This window comes from Vidua macroura, chromosome 2 (genome assembly GCF_024509145.1).
Source record: "Vidua macroura isolate BioBank_ID:100142 chromosome 2, ASM2450914v1, whole genome shotgun sequence".
Taxonomy (NCBI): Eukaryota; Metazoa; Chordata; class Aves; order Passeriformes; family Viduidae; genus Vidua; species Vidua macroura.
This window is the reverse complement of record NC_071572.1, coordinates 96,037,225-96,051,161: the sequence shown is the minus strand read 5'-3', so window position 1 is coordinate 96,051,161 and position 13,937 is coordinate 96,037,225. Positions and strand designations below refer to the sequence as shown.

Below are 13,937 nucleotides of genomic sequence, written 5' to 3'. Positions count from 1 at the left end.
CGGAGCGGCTCCGGCGGCGGCATTCCCGCAGCGCCGATGGAAGAGCGGGCCCGCAACGGGAGGGAGAGAGGGGGAGACAGCAGCGGCGGCGGCGCCGCCCTCTGGAGAGCGCCTGGGAGAGGCTGGTGTGAAGAGCCGCATTTCAATGAGGGCCGGGCTAATGCAAATCACTGCAACCGGCAGCAGCAGAAGAAAGGCGAAGCAGCTGCAGCCCGGGCTCCCCAGCAGCGCGCTACAGCCAGGGGAGGCGTAACAAAGGCAGCAGAGCCGCTTTCTGCGGCAACTACTGCGCCTACAGCCGGGTGGTCGCGGGGGGAGGGCGGGAGCCGCCGCTCTTTGGCCGCTTCCCATTCCGAGCCGCCGCCTTCCCTCCGCGCCCGGCCGGCAGGTCTGAGTGAGGAGGTGCCCGCCAGGCTGCGGAGAACAGGTAAGCGCCGGGGCCGGGGCTGTGCCTACCCTGCCCTGCCCTGCCCTGTCCTGCCCTGTCCTGTCCTGTGCGGGGGCTGCGGCGTGCGGGGCCGCCGGGGCGCGGTCGCCGGGCGCGGCGCGGAGCGGAGAGATGCACCTGTGCCCATTGTGCGGGGCGGCGGCCTCCGCCGGCCGCTGCGGGCGGCTCCGCGGGTGCGGAGCGAGTGCCGGGCTGCGGGAGCGCGGTCCGGCCCCGGGGAGCGGGCGCGGCGCTGCCCCGGGCGCCCCGCGGCTCGGGCACCCTGCGGGTCGCGCCGCGCAGCCCGCGGGGGGCTGAGGTGCCTGGTGCCACCTCCGGAGCGATGGGCGTGTTTCACACACGGTTCCCCTACCCCAGCAGAATAAACCCCATCTTTTCGTGAACCCGCTGCCGCATGTATCCGTGTTAACCCACCAAACCCGCCGCCCTCCCCCGGTGACTAGTGGTCAATCCTGCTGCTTAGTCGCCGTATGATCTGCGCTGGGTACCAGTCACATCGCGGCGTGGTGTGGGTTTTTTTTTTAACCAGCATGCGTGGTTTTTTTCATGGAAATGCTCACCCACACCTGTATTATAAATAATTCTTTAACAGATGTTAGGGTGTGAAGTGTTGGCATGGTGGTTTTTCAGGGGCGTGTCTGTTCGTTTTTCCGTATCTGCCTGTATAAGACTATATTTATACACACAAACGGAAACATCAGATCAAATTGTTTAGGATTTCTTTGTCTGCTCTGACCTTGTGGTTTAGACACGTTTTTCTCTACATACCAGGACTGTGGAGCTAAAGGGGAGCTCTATTTTGGTTTTAAGGACGTAGTTGGGAATTACAGACATTATTGATAAAAGCTAAACGTGTGGAAGAAAGGACAGTGACTTGCGCTTCTTCTTGTCCCCTCATCCAGAATTAATAAGCTGAAAGAATATATCTTCGTCTAAACTTTTTTTTTTTTTTTTTTTTTTTTTTTTTTTTTTTTTTTTTTTGTGGAGGGAGGGTGTATTAGAGATGGTTTAAGCGAAGATAACAGCAGACCTAAGAAAAATACAGTTTTCTTGGCACGGGAATTGCTTCAGAGATACAGTTTCTGAATCGTGCATTCTGGGATTGTTTAAATCTGAATAACAGGTTCTCACTGGAATTGGATGTGAATTAAAATAACTGACAAAATTATTTGTCAAGCAGTGGTGGTGTGTTCTCAATCCTAAAATGTGGCCACTAAGCTGTATTCTGCATTTAACCTATAGAGTGAAATGCCACAGCAAATGTTCTTGTTAATTTCACTGAAATGGGATGTAGTGTGCATGTGAAAAGCAGAGATTAGTCTTTTTTAATATACATAGGAAAACACATACACTGTACTATGTGTAGGTACTTCTGAAGGATTTACAAGTATAAATCCTGCATTTATACATAAGCATATGATCCTGTGTTGGTGTAACAAAGTCAATTGTGAGCTGTAACCAAAGTAGGGTAAATAATTTCCACTAGGGCCCTACATTTGCCTTAGGTGCTTGTGCTAGTCCAGCACATGGACTGCTCTGAGAAGTTGCTGAGCACATCACCTACAGCTTTGCAGCATCAGGGTCCAGCTGTATAATCATTGGTTTAATACAAACTTCTGCAAGCCAAAGAGCATATGTAAGTTTTTCTCTATTTCCTCCCTCTGTTCTGCAGCTGGTTTGAATGCATCTTTTTTTTTTAATGGTCACATCATTATGAGTGGTTGAAACAAAGCTAGTGCTTGCTGGTTTTTGTCTTTTTATTGGAAATCAATGAGAGTGGCCACTTCTAAATTAGGTCTATGTATCTGTGCTATAAATAAACTTTCAGTCCTTTATTATTGTGCAGACAACTGCAAATCTAGGTGGCTCTTAAAATGAATATGTTTCAAACCAAATGATCTTTTGATTATTCTATTTTTTTTGTACTTTGTGTCTTCTGTTTGTGAAGATTAATGTGCACTTTGTATTATTTAGTCTTGTGTTGGTTGTCAAAAAGTAACAGAAGTATTTGCCTTCTTGATTTTATTTCAGACATGTGAACTGTTTATGTAAACTGTATTGAACAACTGGGATTGTTTTGGTCAGGGATGACGGGTGTTTCTTATAGTCAAACATGGGAGACACTGATTGCTTATTTGCTCAATGTCACTGGTTTTATCATTCCTTTGGTGATGGCAAAAGAAGCTGTTGGCCTTAATAATTTTGAATATTAGGCTTAGGATATATTAATAATATATCTTGGAAGACATAGAGCTCTGAAGTAGCTTGCTCATTGAAAAACACTGTCTCCTAATATATTTTTTCTTTAATTTTATGCCATTTGAGGACTTCTGTTGGTTCAGAGTGTATAAAGCATTTGTGCAAGGACAACTGAAATAATTTATTACAAAGCTTAGGCTGTAAGGGAACCAATGGTTGGAATATGTAGGTAGTTTTTAACACTGGGATTGACCCACTGTGTGTGATACCTGATTCTCATTGCCCACCTGCCAGATCTATTCCTCTGAAAATTTCTTAATTGCTTAGTTGTTGGCAGCTGGCAGCTTTTCTGAAACAACACCTCTTGAGATCACAGCTGGGGCCAAGAGTTTAGTGGGGGCAAACAGTCAAGAAGGTAGATGAGACTCAAGTAGCACCTGAATATAACATGAGAAAAAGTAGAAAGCTAATGCATTTATTCCTTTTTTCCATTAGGTCAGCTTGGTCACCTAATTTTCCAAGATACTGAATTTGAACAAACACTTCACAAAATGTTTGCTTATTGTTTGCATTTGGGTTCATGAGTGACATTACTAGGATGTCTAACTTAAATGTAGTTTTTAGGGCATGGCAAGAGACTTATGTGAAAAATGACCCATGTGAATGTAGCATGGTTTTATGCAAACTTTTTTCTCAACCTAGGAAGTAGCCCTCTGTAAGAGTGATGTATAGAACAGGAAGTCTTAAAGTGAGCTCCCTTAAAACGTCTAAGTTTCTTAAGCTTTTTCTCTCCTCTTGTGCATTCCTTAGGTTGAACTTCAAGATGTCCCTTGGGAGAGATATGGAGCTGGAGCATTTTGATGAGCGTGATAAAGCGCAGCGATATGGCAGAGGGTCCCGGGTGAATGGTTTACCCAGCCCTACCCATAGTGCCCACTGCAGCTTTTACCGAACCCGTACTCTGCAGACCCTGAGCTCTGAGAAGAAAGCCAAGAAAGTTCGTTTCTATCGTAATGGAGACCGGTATTTCAAAGGGATTGTATATGCCATCTCCCCTGATCGGTTTAGGTCCTTCGAAGCTCTCCTGGCTGACCTGACCCGAACTCTGTCCGACAATGTGAACCTGCCCCAGGGAGTGAGAACAATCTACACAATTGATGGCTCCAAGAAGATTTCCTCCTTGGACCAGCTAGTAGAAGGTGAGCAGTAAGATTTGGAGGTGTAAAGTTAAGTTTGAATCAGCCTTTGTCTAATCTTTATAAGTCTTTCAAAAAGAGGTAATGGTATTCTTACTGATAAAGGAAGGATTTTCAATGGTCTGACTAGAATTGTGGATATCTTAAATGACTCCTTGAAATATTGTTGCTTTGCTACTTATTTCCTTCTTGTTGAACCTTGTCTAACCTTTTCCTTTCAACATAGTGTTGATAGTCCTAGATCCTGAAGATTGCATCTAATCCTTCTTTTCATAAAGATGTAAGGTCAAACCAATGAGAGTTTAGTTTGTTAAACTTTAAAAATTCAGTGGTGCTAACGAAACCTATGTGAAATTCAGTTCAGATGTTTTTGTTTTTTTAAGTCTCTGAAGCCTAGTGAAGAGCTCTACCTCTTCTCTACAGGTAAATATGTCTTAAGTAAAATACTAGCCTCTCATTGAATGGCAAAAATGTTGGCAATCTGTTAAAAGTTAAAATATTGTAGCTGGGGTAGATGGTAAACTTTTTTCCTCTGTAGTGTATCCCTTTTCCCCAGTCATAGAATTGGTAAGGTTGAAAATGACCTCTTACATCATTGAGTCCAACCATTAACCGAGACCTGCTAAGGCCACCACTAAATCATGTCCCTAACTGTCACATCTGCACATCTTAAAAACCTACAGAGATGGCCTGTTCCAGTGCTTGACAGCCCTTTCCATGAAGAAATTTTTCCTAATACCCAATCTAATCCTGCTCTGGCACTACTTGAGGCCCTTCCTCTTATCTTATTGCTTGTTACTTTTGAGGAGAGGACCAACACTCACCTTGCTACAATCTCCTTTCAGGTAGCTGTAGAGATCTTAGGTTGTCTGTTAAATAAGGCTTGTGTACCTGCAGTATAAACCATCACCAGTGATTTGGTCAGAAGTGACAATTCTTGGTCACTGTCAAATGTCAGACATGCCAGTCATTAATTTGCCCATTGAGAACAAATTTATCACTCCTTCAGTGATAGTTCTATTGCCAAAAGAAGCTGTCAGCATTAATCAATTTGAATATTGAACTTAAAAAATTAATAGTACTTTTCACAAGTTTTATGAATAGCTAAAGTAGCTTTTCCAATATGAAGTGCTTCTGGACTGCAGTGGGTTTCTAGTGTAAAACATCAGAATGTACAGAGTATGAAGGCATTGACTATCACATGGCCATAAATGAGAGTGTTTCTTACCTGTGAAGTTTAAATGCAGATGCTTGATTGTGTTCCAAGAAAATAAAGGTAGAACAATTAATGTATTTTTGCTTCCATCCTACCCTTGGCCCCAGTGTGCCATGGACAAACCAGAAAAGAATGGATAGATAGCCATTAGACAGCCCATTTAGAGTTGTAACAGAGATTGTAATTTCTATGTGATTTTCATTTTTAGCATCAGGTGAGAGAACTTGCAGTAACAGGGTGTAATGAGAGGATCAGAAGAAGGCTAAAATGGAGAGAGAAGAATAAAAGGGTAATGCCAAATGTGGCTCCTGAAAGAGGAGCACAACTTTGCATAGCAGGTGTTCAGCCACCATTTGGTTGTCTCCTGTTTGTGTCAATGCAGAGGAGAGCTTTTTAAGTATTGAGAACCTGATATTCTTGATAATCTTCCTTGTGTAAAAAGGAAAGTAGGGGGCAACATGAAGATGCCCGAGAAAGAAAATTGAAGGAGTGGGATTGTCTGTCTAAGTAACAGGTTTGGAGGTTAGGATCAGAGGTGTAGTGAAATGAAAAGAAACTGGTCTTAGGAGCAATGTTGTCAATTTAAGGGCACAGTTGAAACTATATTTGTCAGGACAGTATTTAATTGCCAGAGAAAATCAATTTCTGGGAGGAAAGACCAATATTAATCAACATCTGTTTAAAAGCAGTCTTTGTGCATTTGCTTATTTGATTGGTATGATCAACAAGAAGCAAGTTTCATTGATGTTAAAGTTGATTTGCACAGTCCTTTTGCAGCCAGTCAGAACCAGTTTTGAAAATAAAGAACTGAATTCAAAAATAAATCCAGCAACCTGTAATATTGGTTTATTTTGGCATCCTAGTGAAGAATAATACCAGCTATTAATCAGTCAGTCAAAATGAATGACAGTGCAAGAGCCTAGGTTTATTTTAAAGAAGTCATTTGGGATTTCTTTTTATCCTGTAGGACTTTTTTCCTTACCCTTTCAATGAATACATCTTCCCTTCCTGGTATCGTTCAAGGAGGACAGTCTTTTTTTCTTGTCCCATTAGGACTGTGGGATATACAGAAGTCAGTCTTTGTGTGGAAAAAGAGAGCTACATCCTCGTTCTATGTGAAAAGGGGTTTCTGTTTATTTGTATAAAACTGCAGGGTGGGTTGTTTCACTCACAGAACTTCACAGTGGAGGACGGGTAGATATATTATTAGCTCAATGATGGTTTTTGCATAAGCCCCTTCCACTCTTTACTATACAAATTTATTAGAGTTTGGCTCGTCTGGTACAGCATTAATTAGCTTGAAGCTGTGCTTTGTGTTTAAGTAGCTGGAAAATCACTTGATTTTTGCCTCTTGCCAAATGACATTTGTGCTCCAACTACTGAAATACGAAGCATTGCTTTCTTCATGGTGAGACTATTCCCTTCCTGTGTGAATTCACTAATTAATTTATTGAGGCTGTTATGAATTTACATGATTGGGGGGACATTGATTTGGTGATTTCAATGTGAAGCAAATGTATATAGCCTTAATTTTTAGAATTGGGTTTTGCCTTTATGCCTGTGAGGAAGTTCCTGTACTCTTACCTTCGCATGCGATACATAAAGACAGGGAGGCTCTTGAGGGAAATGAGACAGCAGCCGCTGTCTTTCATCCCAGAGCTAAATACACAGAACTGCATGAAAGATAGTCCCAAAGGAAAAAAATTGTAGAAGAGCTGTTTTGCTTCAGTTATATATAGTTTCATTCTGCATACAGCTCAAAGCTGGCATGGCTGTGTGCTGGTGATGTAGATTATTTTGAGATGCATGGACACATTTTCTCTTTATTTGAAAGTAATGACATCCCTGGGTGTGGGGTTTTGTGGGTTTTTGGCTTGATTGATTTTGGTTTTTTGTTTTGGTTTTTGTTTTTTTTGTTTTTTTTGCCCCCCCGCCCCTTGTCTTTTTGTTTTGTTTTTCTTAAGACTTATGCACATGAGATTTGTTGGAATTTGATAACAAGGGGTACATACTGTTGTAAAAGTTTCACATGATCTGTAACTTCTGTCACCCTACATGAAGGAAATAATGCAAAGGATTCAAGTTCTTCTTTTTGTCAGCCCTGATGTTAGGACCGTCTTGCATTTAAAGAATGGATTCTGAATGTGACATGACTTTATTTCCTAGGCATGACATGCAATCAAAAGCATATAGAAACAATAAAGATGAAGTTACTATTGAAGGCTAAATTTTTTAGCTGTAAAGGAAGTTTCAGGAAAGGACTTTGCTTCTTCAAAACTGTATCAACCTTAAAGCTGAAGGTGGAGAGGTCTTATCCCCAAAATAAACACTGCAAGGTAACTCTGAAACAAGGAATATTTACAGTTTTTACTTCTGGAGTCCTGCTATGTGGAACAAAGACCATAGAATCAATTTGTAGCCAGAAATGCATCCCTTTCTCATTAATTTTTATTATAATATTACCTCAGAGTCTCGGGTATGAATCGGAATCGATTGTTTTAGGTTTCTACAATACCTACCACAAAGTTAACCCTGCAGCTGAGAGCTGGCAAAGACCAGCTGAGAGCTGGCAAAGTCCAGCTGAAAGCCCCAGACCACAAGGCTGAGAGCATACTGGGAAACAATTTTGTCACATGTCAATACTGGGTGCACTGCCAAATGATTCTAAAGACTTCTGTCTGCATGTTTTGTGTAGGCATAATGGCAAAAAGAGTTTTAAGGAATAATCTGAAAAAGAAAAATGAATGCTTCTCAGGGATACCTCAGAGCTGCAAACCTTGTTGAAGGAGCAGTTTGAAAGGATGCAGATATGCCAACTTTAAAATCCAGTAATAGCTGTAGCCAGCTAATAACTCTTGGGAGATGTGAACCTCGCTGCGGGGCAGAGGAAATGCTGGGTCACATGAGGACTTGGGAAGGCTCTCGTGATGGAGGCAGGCAGTTTGTGCTCAGAGCAGCAGAGAAGCTGCCTGCCAGCGCAGGGTTCAAAAGGCAGCATCTCCTTGCTGAAGGGATGGGCTGCAAGTGTTCCTGACTTGTTTTGTATACGGGTCTTGCTACTCCTGCTGTCACCTCATTTCTCATATCTCAGCTTCTCCCTCTCCTTCCCAGTATTCCTGCTGCCTTCTTGGCTCTGCCAACCACTCAGGGTTGTTGGTGAGGAGCCCAGCCAGGCCAGACTGTAGGAATTGATTGACATGGTCTCTGATGCTCTCAAGAGCTAATGGCTTCTTTCTTCTAGATCATGCCTACCTCAGCAGCTGGGAATTGATGGGCTAGAAAGATTCATATGCATGTGTAATGTGCTATCGAAATAATAATAGTAAAGTATCTGTTTAAATGTTTGTAGAGCTGAATCTATGTGGACATTTGTTTGTAGGATTAAATTTACACTGGATATTTACCATGGACTTGATCCAGGGCTATCAAATTTAGGGAAACTTGGACTGAATCCTGTGGCAGAAATGGCTGCAATCCTTATATTGTTAATAAACAAACAGCTGAATGATCCTGTTGCATAAAATAGTAGAGGGTTGTTCTGGCACTCTTTTGATTATTTTGTTCATCCATTAGCCTGTTCATCATCTTTGTGTCTTGCTTAACAGCTTCTTGGAAGTCCATGTTTCAAATTCAAGGTGCTTTACATTATTCTTGGTGGACTTTTTTTCTAAGTGTGTACAGTGTCTATCTTACTTGTAACAAGACTGCAGAAATTTGAGGGGCAGAGGAAGAGGAAGTACTTTTATTTGGCTTTTGATCAAGAAAAAAAGAACTTTTTAGTCTGAACTGAGAAGAAAGTAAGTTTGTGAAAGAAGTCCTTTCCAATGTCAGAGGAAATCTGATTTAAAGTTTCTGGTGCATCTGATTGTGAGATGAACATGTGTAGGTCAGATTTATTTCCTTTAGATGCTCCATCTCTTTTACACTGTTGCATTTTTTTCAGACCCTACAGGAAGACAAGGCACCAGCAATGTAGTTAAAGTAGGTTATTGTTCTATTAACTAACACATTTGGGAACTATCAAGTATCAGTAATTTATTTGATTCAGGTCATCTTCCTTTTGCAATCAGCTCTGTGTAGTGAGGCACAGTCAGAATTTTGTCCTTTCTCCTGAGAGATAGAGATTCTGCCTTTTGTATGTATAAAACCAAAGGGTAGAAGTGAAGAAAGGCAGGTATGCTTAGGCATGGAGTGCTGGGGGTGCTTGTCCCTTCCCCATCCTCTTAACATATTTCTTGCCTTATCTGTTGGGGAAATGGACCCCAGTAAATGACTGCTAATTAATAAATTAACTTTACATTCCTACTACATATTGTACTCCAAGGAATCAACACTATTTTCCATAAATTGGCAAATCCTGACCTCCACAAAGAGGCTGATGTTCCTTCTCTGCTTGTGTGATTCAAACAGATTCTCTCTTCCTTCTCTAGGGTTTCCACCTAGCATCAGCTGGCTTCCTCATGAAGCCATTTTAGCCCAAGTCACCTTAAGCACAGAAAAGCAACACAAAAAATGGCTTTTACAAGATGATGTCTTGGTCATTCTTAGAGGGAGAATATCAACAAGCTCAAGAAAACCAACTAACTACTAATACCAGTGTGGAAAACAGGGAGACACTTGCATCAGGAAAGCTCCAGTACTTATGTGCAGTGATTCAGTGTCTCCTTAGCAACCACTTTGTACACACAGATATTATTTTAAAAAGTATTTAATAATTGAAGCAAGTTTTGAAATTCTCTCATGACCTATAAGAACTATCCTCCAGTGTTGCATGTCTCTGATAGGTCAGCTGCATTGAATTTTGACAGATGTGCAACTGCAGGTAGTAGTTTTTTCCTCTTTTTTTTTTTTTTTCTTTTTTAAGCATAAACAATGTTTTGGGATCTGCCCTTCTACATGACTAGCTTTATGATTAACTGCTCAATGCTAAGATTTATTTTAGTGTTCCACATGGCATTTCCTGAAGTGCTGAGCATTTATACAAATTAAATTGTAGGGTTACTGGTTTGAAACTGACCAACAAGTGCTGTGCATGTTTCTTGAAAGGTTCCGGTGGTGTGTGTTTCATTTCCACTGTTGCTGTGAAGAGGCTCTCAGGAAAGGGATACTTTCTAAGGTGTAGTAATCACTTTTTTCCCTAGATGCCAGATCCCCCGAAGCAACTGCGTGTTCCCCTTTTCTTTTCCTAATGGCTATTGATACTGTAATCGAGAGTCAAAATTCCATTAGTGACAGCTGACTGCACTGTGAAACGCTTGCTCCCCTCTCCTGGGGAGCTGCAATCAAATTGACACTTTTAAATAGCCTGTGTTGTCTGTGCCCTTTGCTTAATCCAGTTTCTTCAAAGAATCCTTCTCAACACTTGTTCTTTTAGGAATCTAGTATTTGGAGGTTGTTAATTTCTTCTTCCAGCTGCCAGTTACTCAAAGCTGATGATGAGGAAGCAATAGCTAAAGCAGGAGATGGATTTATTGGACTTTTAAGTCATGCCCCTTGTGGAACTTTTTTACAGTCTTTTCTCCTGGAGGTACTGGTGAAAAATAAGGGATTGAAAATCTAGGTGAAGATCTTTTGTCCTTTTATTTGAGATTACTCTGCATACAAATGCCAGAGGTGCTAAAGATTTTTATTCTTACAGGACCAGCATGCATGAAAATTGCAGTCCCTGGATAACATCTAAAATAGTTTTAAATAACAACATTATGGGAGAAGTGTCTGTGTTTCTGTTAACATATATAAAATAGTTCTTATTAAAGATAAGAAGGCCTTGGATGCTCTACCTCTTTACTGTATTCTGTTTTCTATTTATATAATAGGTATTAATAGCTTTATAATAGGTATTCTGTAGGTAAAGATTATAGATAAATATAAATAAATCAAGAGCCTCTTGAAACGAAAAAATTATTTTGGTGTAAATATTTTAGTGATGTAATATGATACTGTTGGAAATGAGGAAAGGGCAAAAATGCTTATGTTCAAACAATTCCAAACCTTCAGTGATTCTGTTGGTCCTTTTTAATGATCATTTATATAAATTTAGTTTTGTAATGAAGAGCTGACATGCAGTTAAATGCTACAAGGAATCCATCTGACCTTTAAATGTAGCTGATATTAAAAATCATGTGGAACGCTGTCCTTTCAGGAAGGGGAACCAAAAGAGTTCTTAATAAACTAAAGTAGATCTTCTGAGTACACTGTGTATCGACACTTATTTATGATCCTACCCTTTGAGAAGTGAGTTTTAATTTAAAGACTTGATTTTAAATAAATGTTATTTTCTGCAACTGAAGTGAACAATTTCCCTAATAGGACTCAGCCTGAAAATCCAGATTTATATCCTCCCTCAAAAAAAAAAAAAAAGAAAAGATGTAGCTGGTGGATTTTACATCTTACAGCAAACACAAGTGTAGACAAGAATAAATTTTGCTTAAAAATTTTTCAGTGAGACTTCTGCAAATTATTTTATAGAGCAGATATTTATTGTATTGAGAGCAGTCTTACTCATAGTAGGATTTCTTTTCTTTCCCTTAAAACTTGCTAATTTTGTGGATGTGCTTCTGTGGGTGCATTCTGACCTGGCAGTAACTGAGTAGCTAATACTAGAACAATTGGACAGGGACATAGATAAAAAAGAACCTGCACTGTCTGACCACTCATTACTGTAGCTGAGCCCTTCTACTCTGATGTTTCCATATACATATCTGTCTCTTTTGTATATATGCAGTGGATAAAAGGAAGAGCCTACCTTTATCCAAGCCTCAAGTCCCAGTGTTGCCTGCCTCCATTTTTAAATGTGGTGACTCTGTGTATCTATTCCTTTGTGTGCTGTAATGTCTCTGGAATTGGGTTGGGTGCCTTGAAACTTGTTCAGAAATTAAATTTTAATACTTACTTTTCTTTTAATGATTGAACTGTGAGTCCTTTTTCCTTAGGGGCAGGGGTCATTAGGAATATCTTTGGTTCTTACATGTTTTTTTTTGGCATAGGAGGTGCATCACTGAGTTTTGTTCTGGTTTTGTTACCCTGGGCTAAATTTCTGACATGAAGGCCTCTGTGCTACTAGCATACAGCGAACTCTTGAACCTAGAAGAACTAAAACATCTCAGATGTCTCTGTGGTATTGTTCAGGATAGGATCTTGAATTATTTGTGATTTAACTGCAGGCTGCCAGAAGGTGTGGTCTTGCTGGATCTAGTATTAGTTTCTTTGAGTTTTTTGATTTTTGTTTGGCTTGTTTGTTTGTTTTTCCCCAGACAGAGGATGAACTGGATCAGCTTGATGTTGCAAAATTAGTAGTGTCTTTGGTATGTTCAGTCAGATCACTGAGCTGACCCAACTCATCGAGTGCTCCTGCTAGCACAGCAGAGTCGAGCTCAAGGGAGAGTTTGGGAGCACGCAAGCAGGTGTCCCTTACACAGCAGCCTTCAGCTGGCCTGGGTTCAGGTGCTAATCTGCATGCTGCTGGGTTTTCTGGCTGATTTCTAGTTCCCCAGAAGTTGTGTGGGTGTGGTATTTGCAAAAATATTTTACTGTAGATAATGCTTCAACAGAAAGAGGAACTAATAGCCACTATTTTTCATTTAAGTATGGTAAATTTGTTGTGATGAGAAGTCTGTAATTGCTACTCTTTGTCTTCATTTCCCCATATATTATATATTTAGTCAGTAAATAATACAGGGAGGTTTCTTGTCTCTACATATCCTGGGTTTATGATGCCTAAAGCTTTAAAAAAATCAAATCTTAACAAATTTCCGTGACACTTTCATCCACCTTCTTAATAAAATGTTATTTGTAGCCTATATTTTTTGGTAATGTTTCCTAGTATTTCCGCTATAGTATTTGGGGCCTGATGTTTTCTTAGGAGTGAGCCACTTAAGCATGAAGGCTGGGGCCTGGAGTACTTTGATAATGTGCTGTGGCTGGGCTGCTGGTGAAATCTGAGCACAGTTTACTGTGTTTACTGATAGCAGTGGTCCCCACTGCAAATAGTGTTTTCTGATAAGAAAACTGCTGCTTTCAAGGATTTTTGTAACAGCATTTCTCGAACAGTTAGCTGAAGAGTGATCTTTAAAAGATCACTCATTTTGTAGTCAGTAGCATCTGAGAAGGGAAGAGATCAATATTTATGTGCTGTAGGTCAAGAATGATAAGAATATTATTTAATAATTGGAGAAAGATTTGATTTTTTATTTTCCTGCATTTTTCTGTTTTTTTCTTCTCTCTCCAATCTGACTTGCTGGACTTTTGCTTTTGTTTCCACAGGGGAAAGTTATGTATGTGGCTCCATAGAGCCCTTCAAGAAACTGGAGTACACAAAGAATGTAAACCCAAACTGGTCAGTGAATGTTAAGACAACTTCTACTTCTCGTTCGGTGCCCTCTCTTGCCACTGCTAAAGGAGGTACTCCAGATACAAAAGAGAATAAGGATTTCATTAGACCTAAACTGGTCACTATCATCAGGAGCGGAGTGAAGCCACGGAAGGCAGTCCGGATTCTGCTCAACAAGAAGACAGCACATTCCTTTGAACAGGTTCTTACTGATATAACCGATGCCATCAAGCTGGATTCAGGGGTAGTTAAACGCTTGTACACACTAGATGGAAAACAGGTAAGAATTTTCATGATGACCATTCTCAGCATGAAGAAAATACAATTTTCCAAAAGGAAAAGAATAGTACATTAGTAGAAAAGAGTCCCATTTGCTCTAGAACATACAGCCAGGCCTTCTACTGCTTGTAGTGTACTTAACATCTGTGAGCAGCTCAGGAACACCATGAAACATTACTTGGCCTTGGTGAGGGTCTTGCCATTTATGATAAATAATAGCTCTAAATCTGTTCTGTTGAAAGTGTGATATGGTTTTGGCTCTGCATGCCG

The 13,937-nt window shown here is 40.6% G+C and overlaps 1 protein-coding gene across 3 annotated transcripts in view; it reads left to right on the top strand.

Annotated features, from left to right (window-relative positions):
• Positions 1-218: 218 nt before the first annotated feature.
• Positions 219-13,937, top strand: part of DCLK1 (doublecortin like kinase 1) — a 237,517-nt gene continuing 223,798 nt past the window's right edge. For all 3 annotated transcript variants that reach the window (XM_053970076.1, XM_053970077.1, XM_053970079.1), the window contains exons 1-3: positions 219-427; positions 3,458-3,846; positions 13,322-13,668. In XM_053970076.1, coding sequence (XP_053826051.1) covers positions 3,471-3,846; positions 13,322-13,668 — 723 coding nt within the window. In that variant the 5' untranslated portion in view covers positions 219-427; positions 3,458-3,470. The remainder of the gene's footprint in view (positions 428-3,457; positions 3,847-13,321; positions 13,669-13,937) is intronic.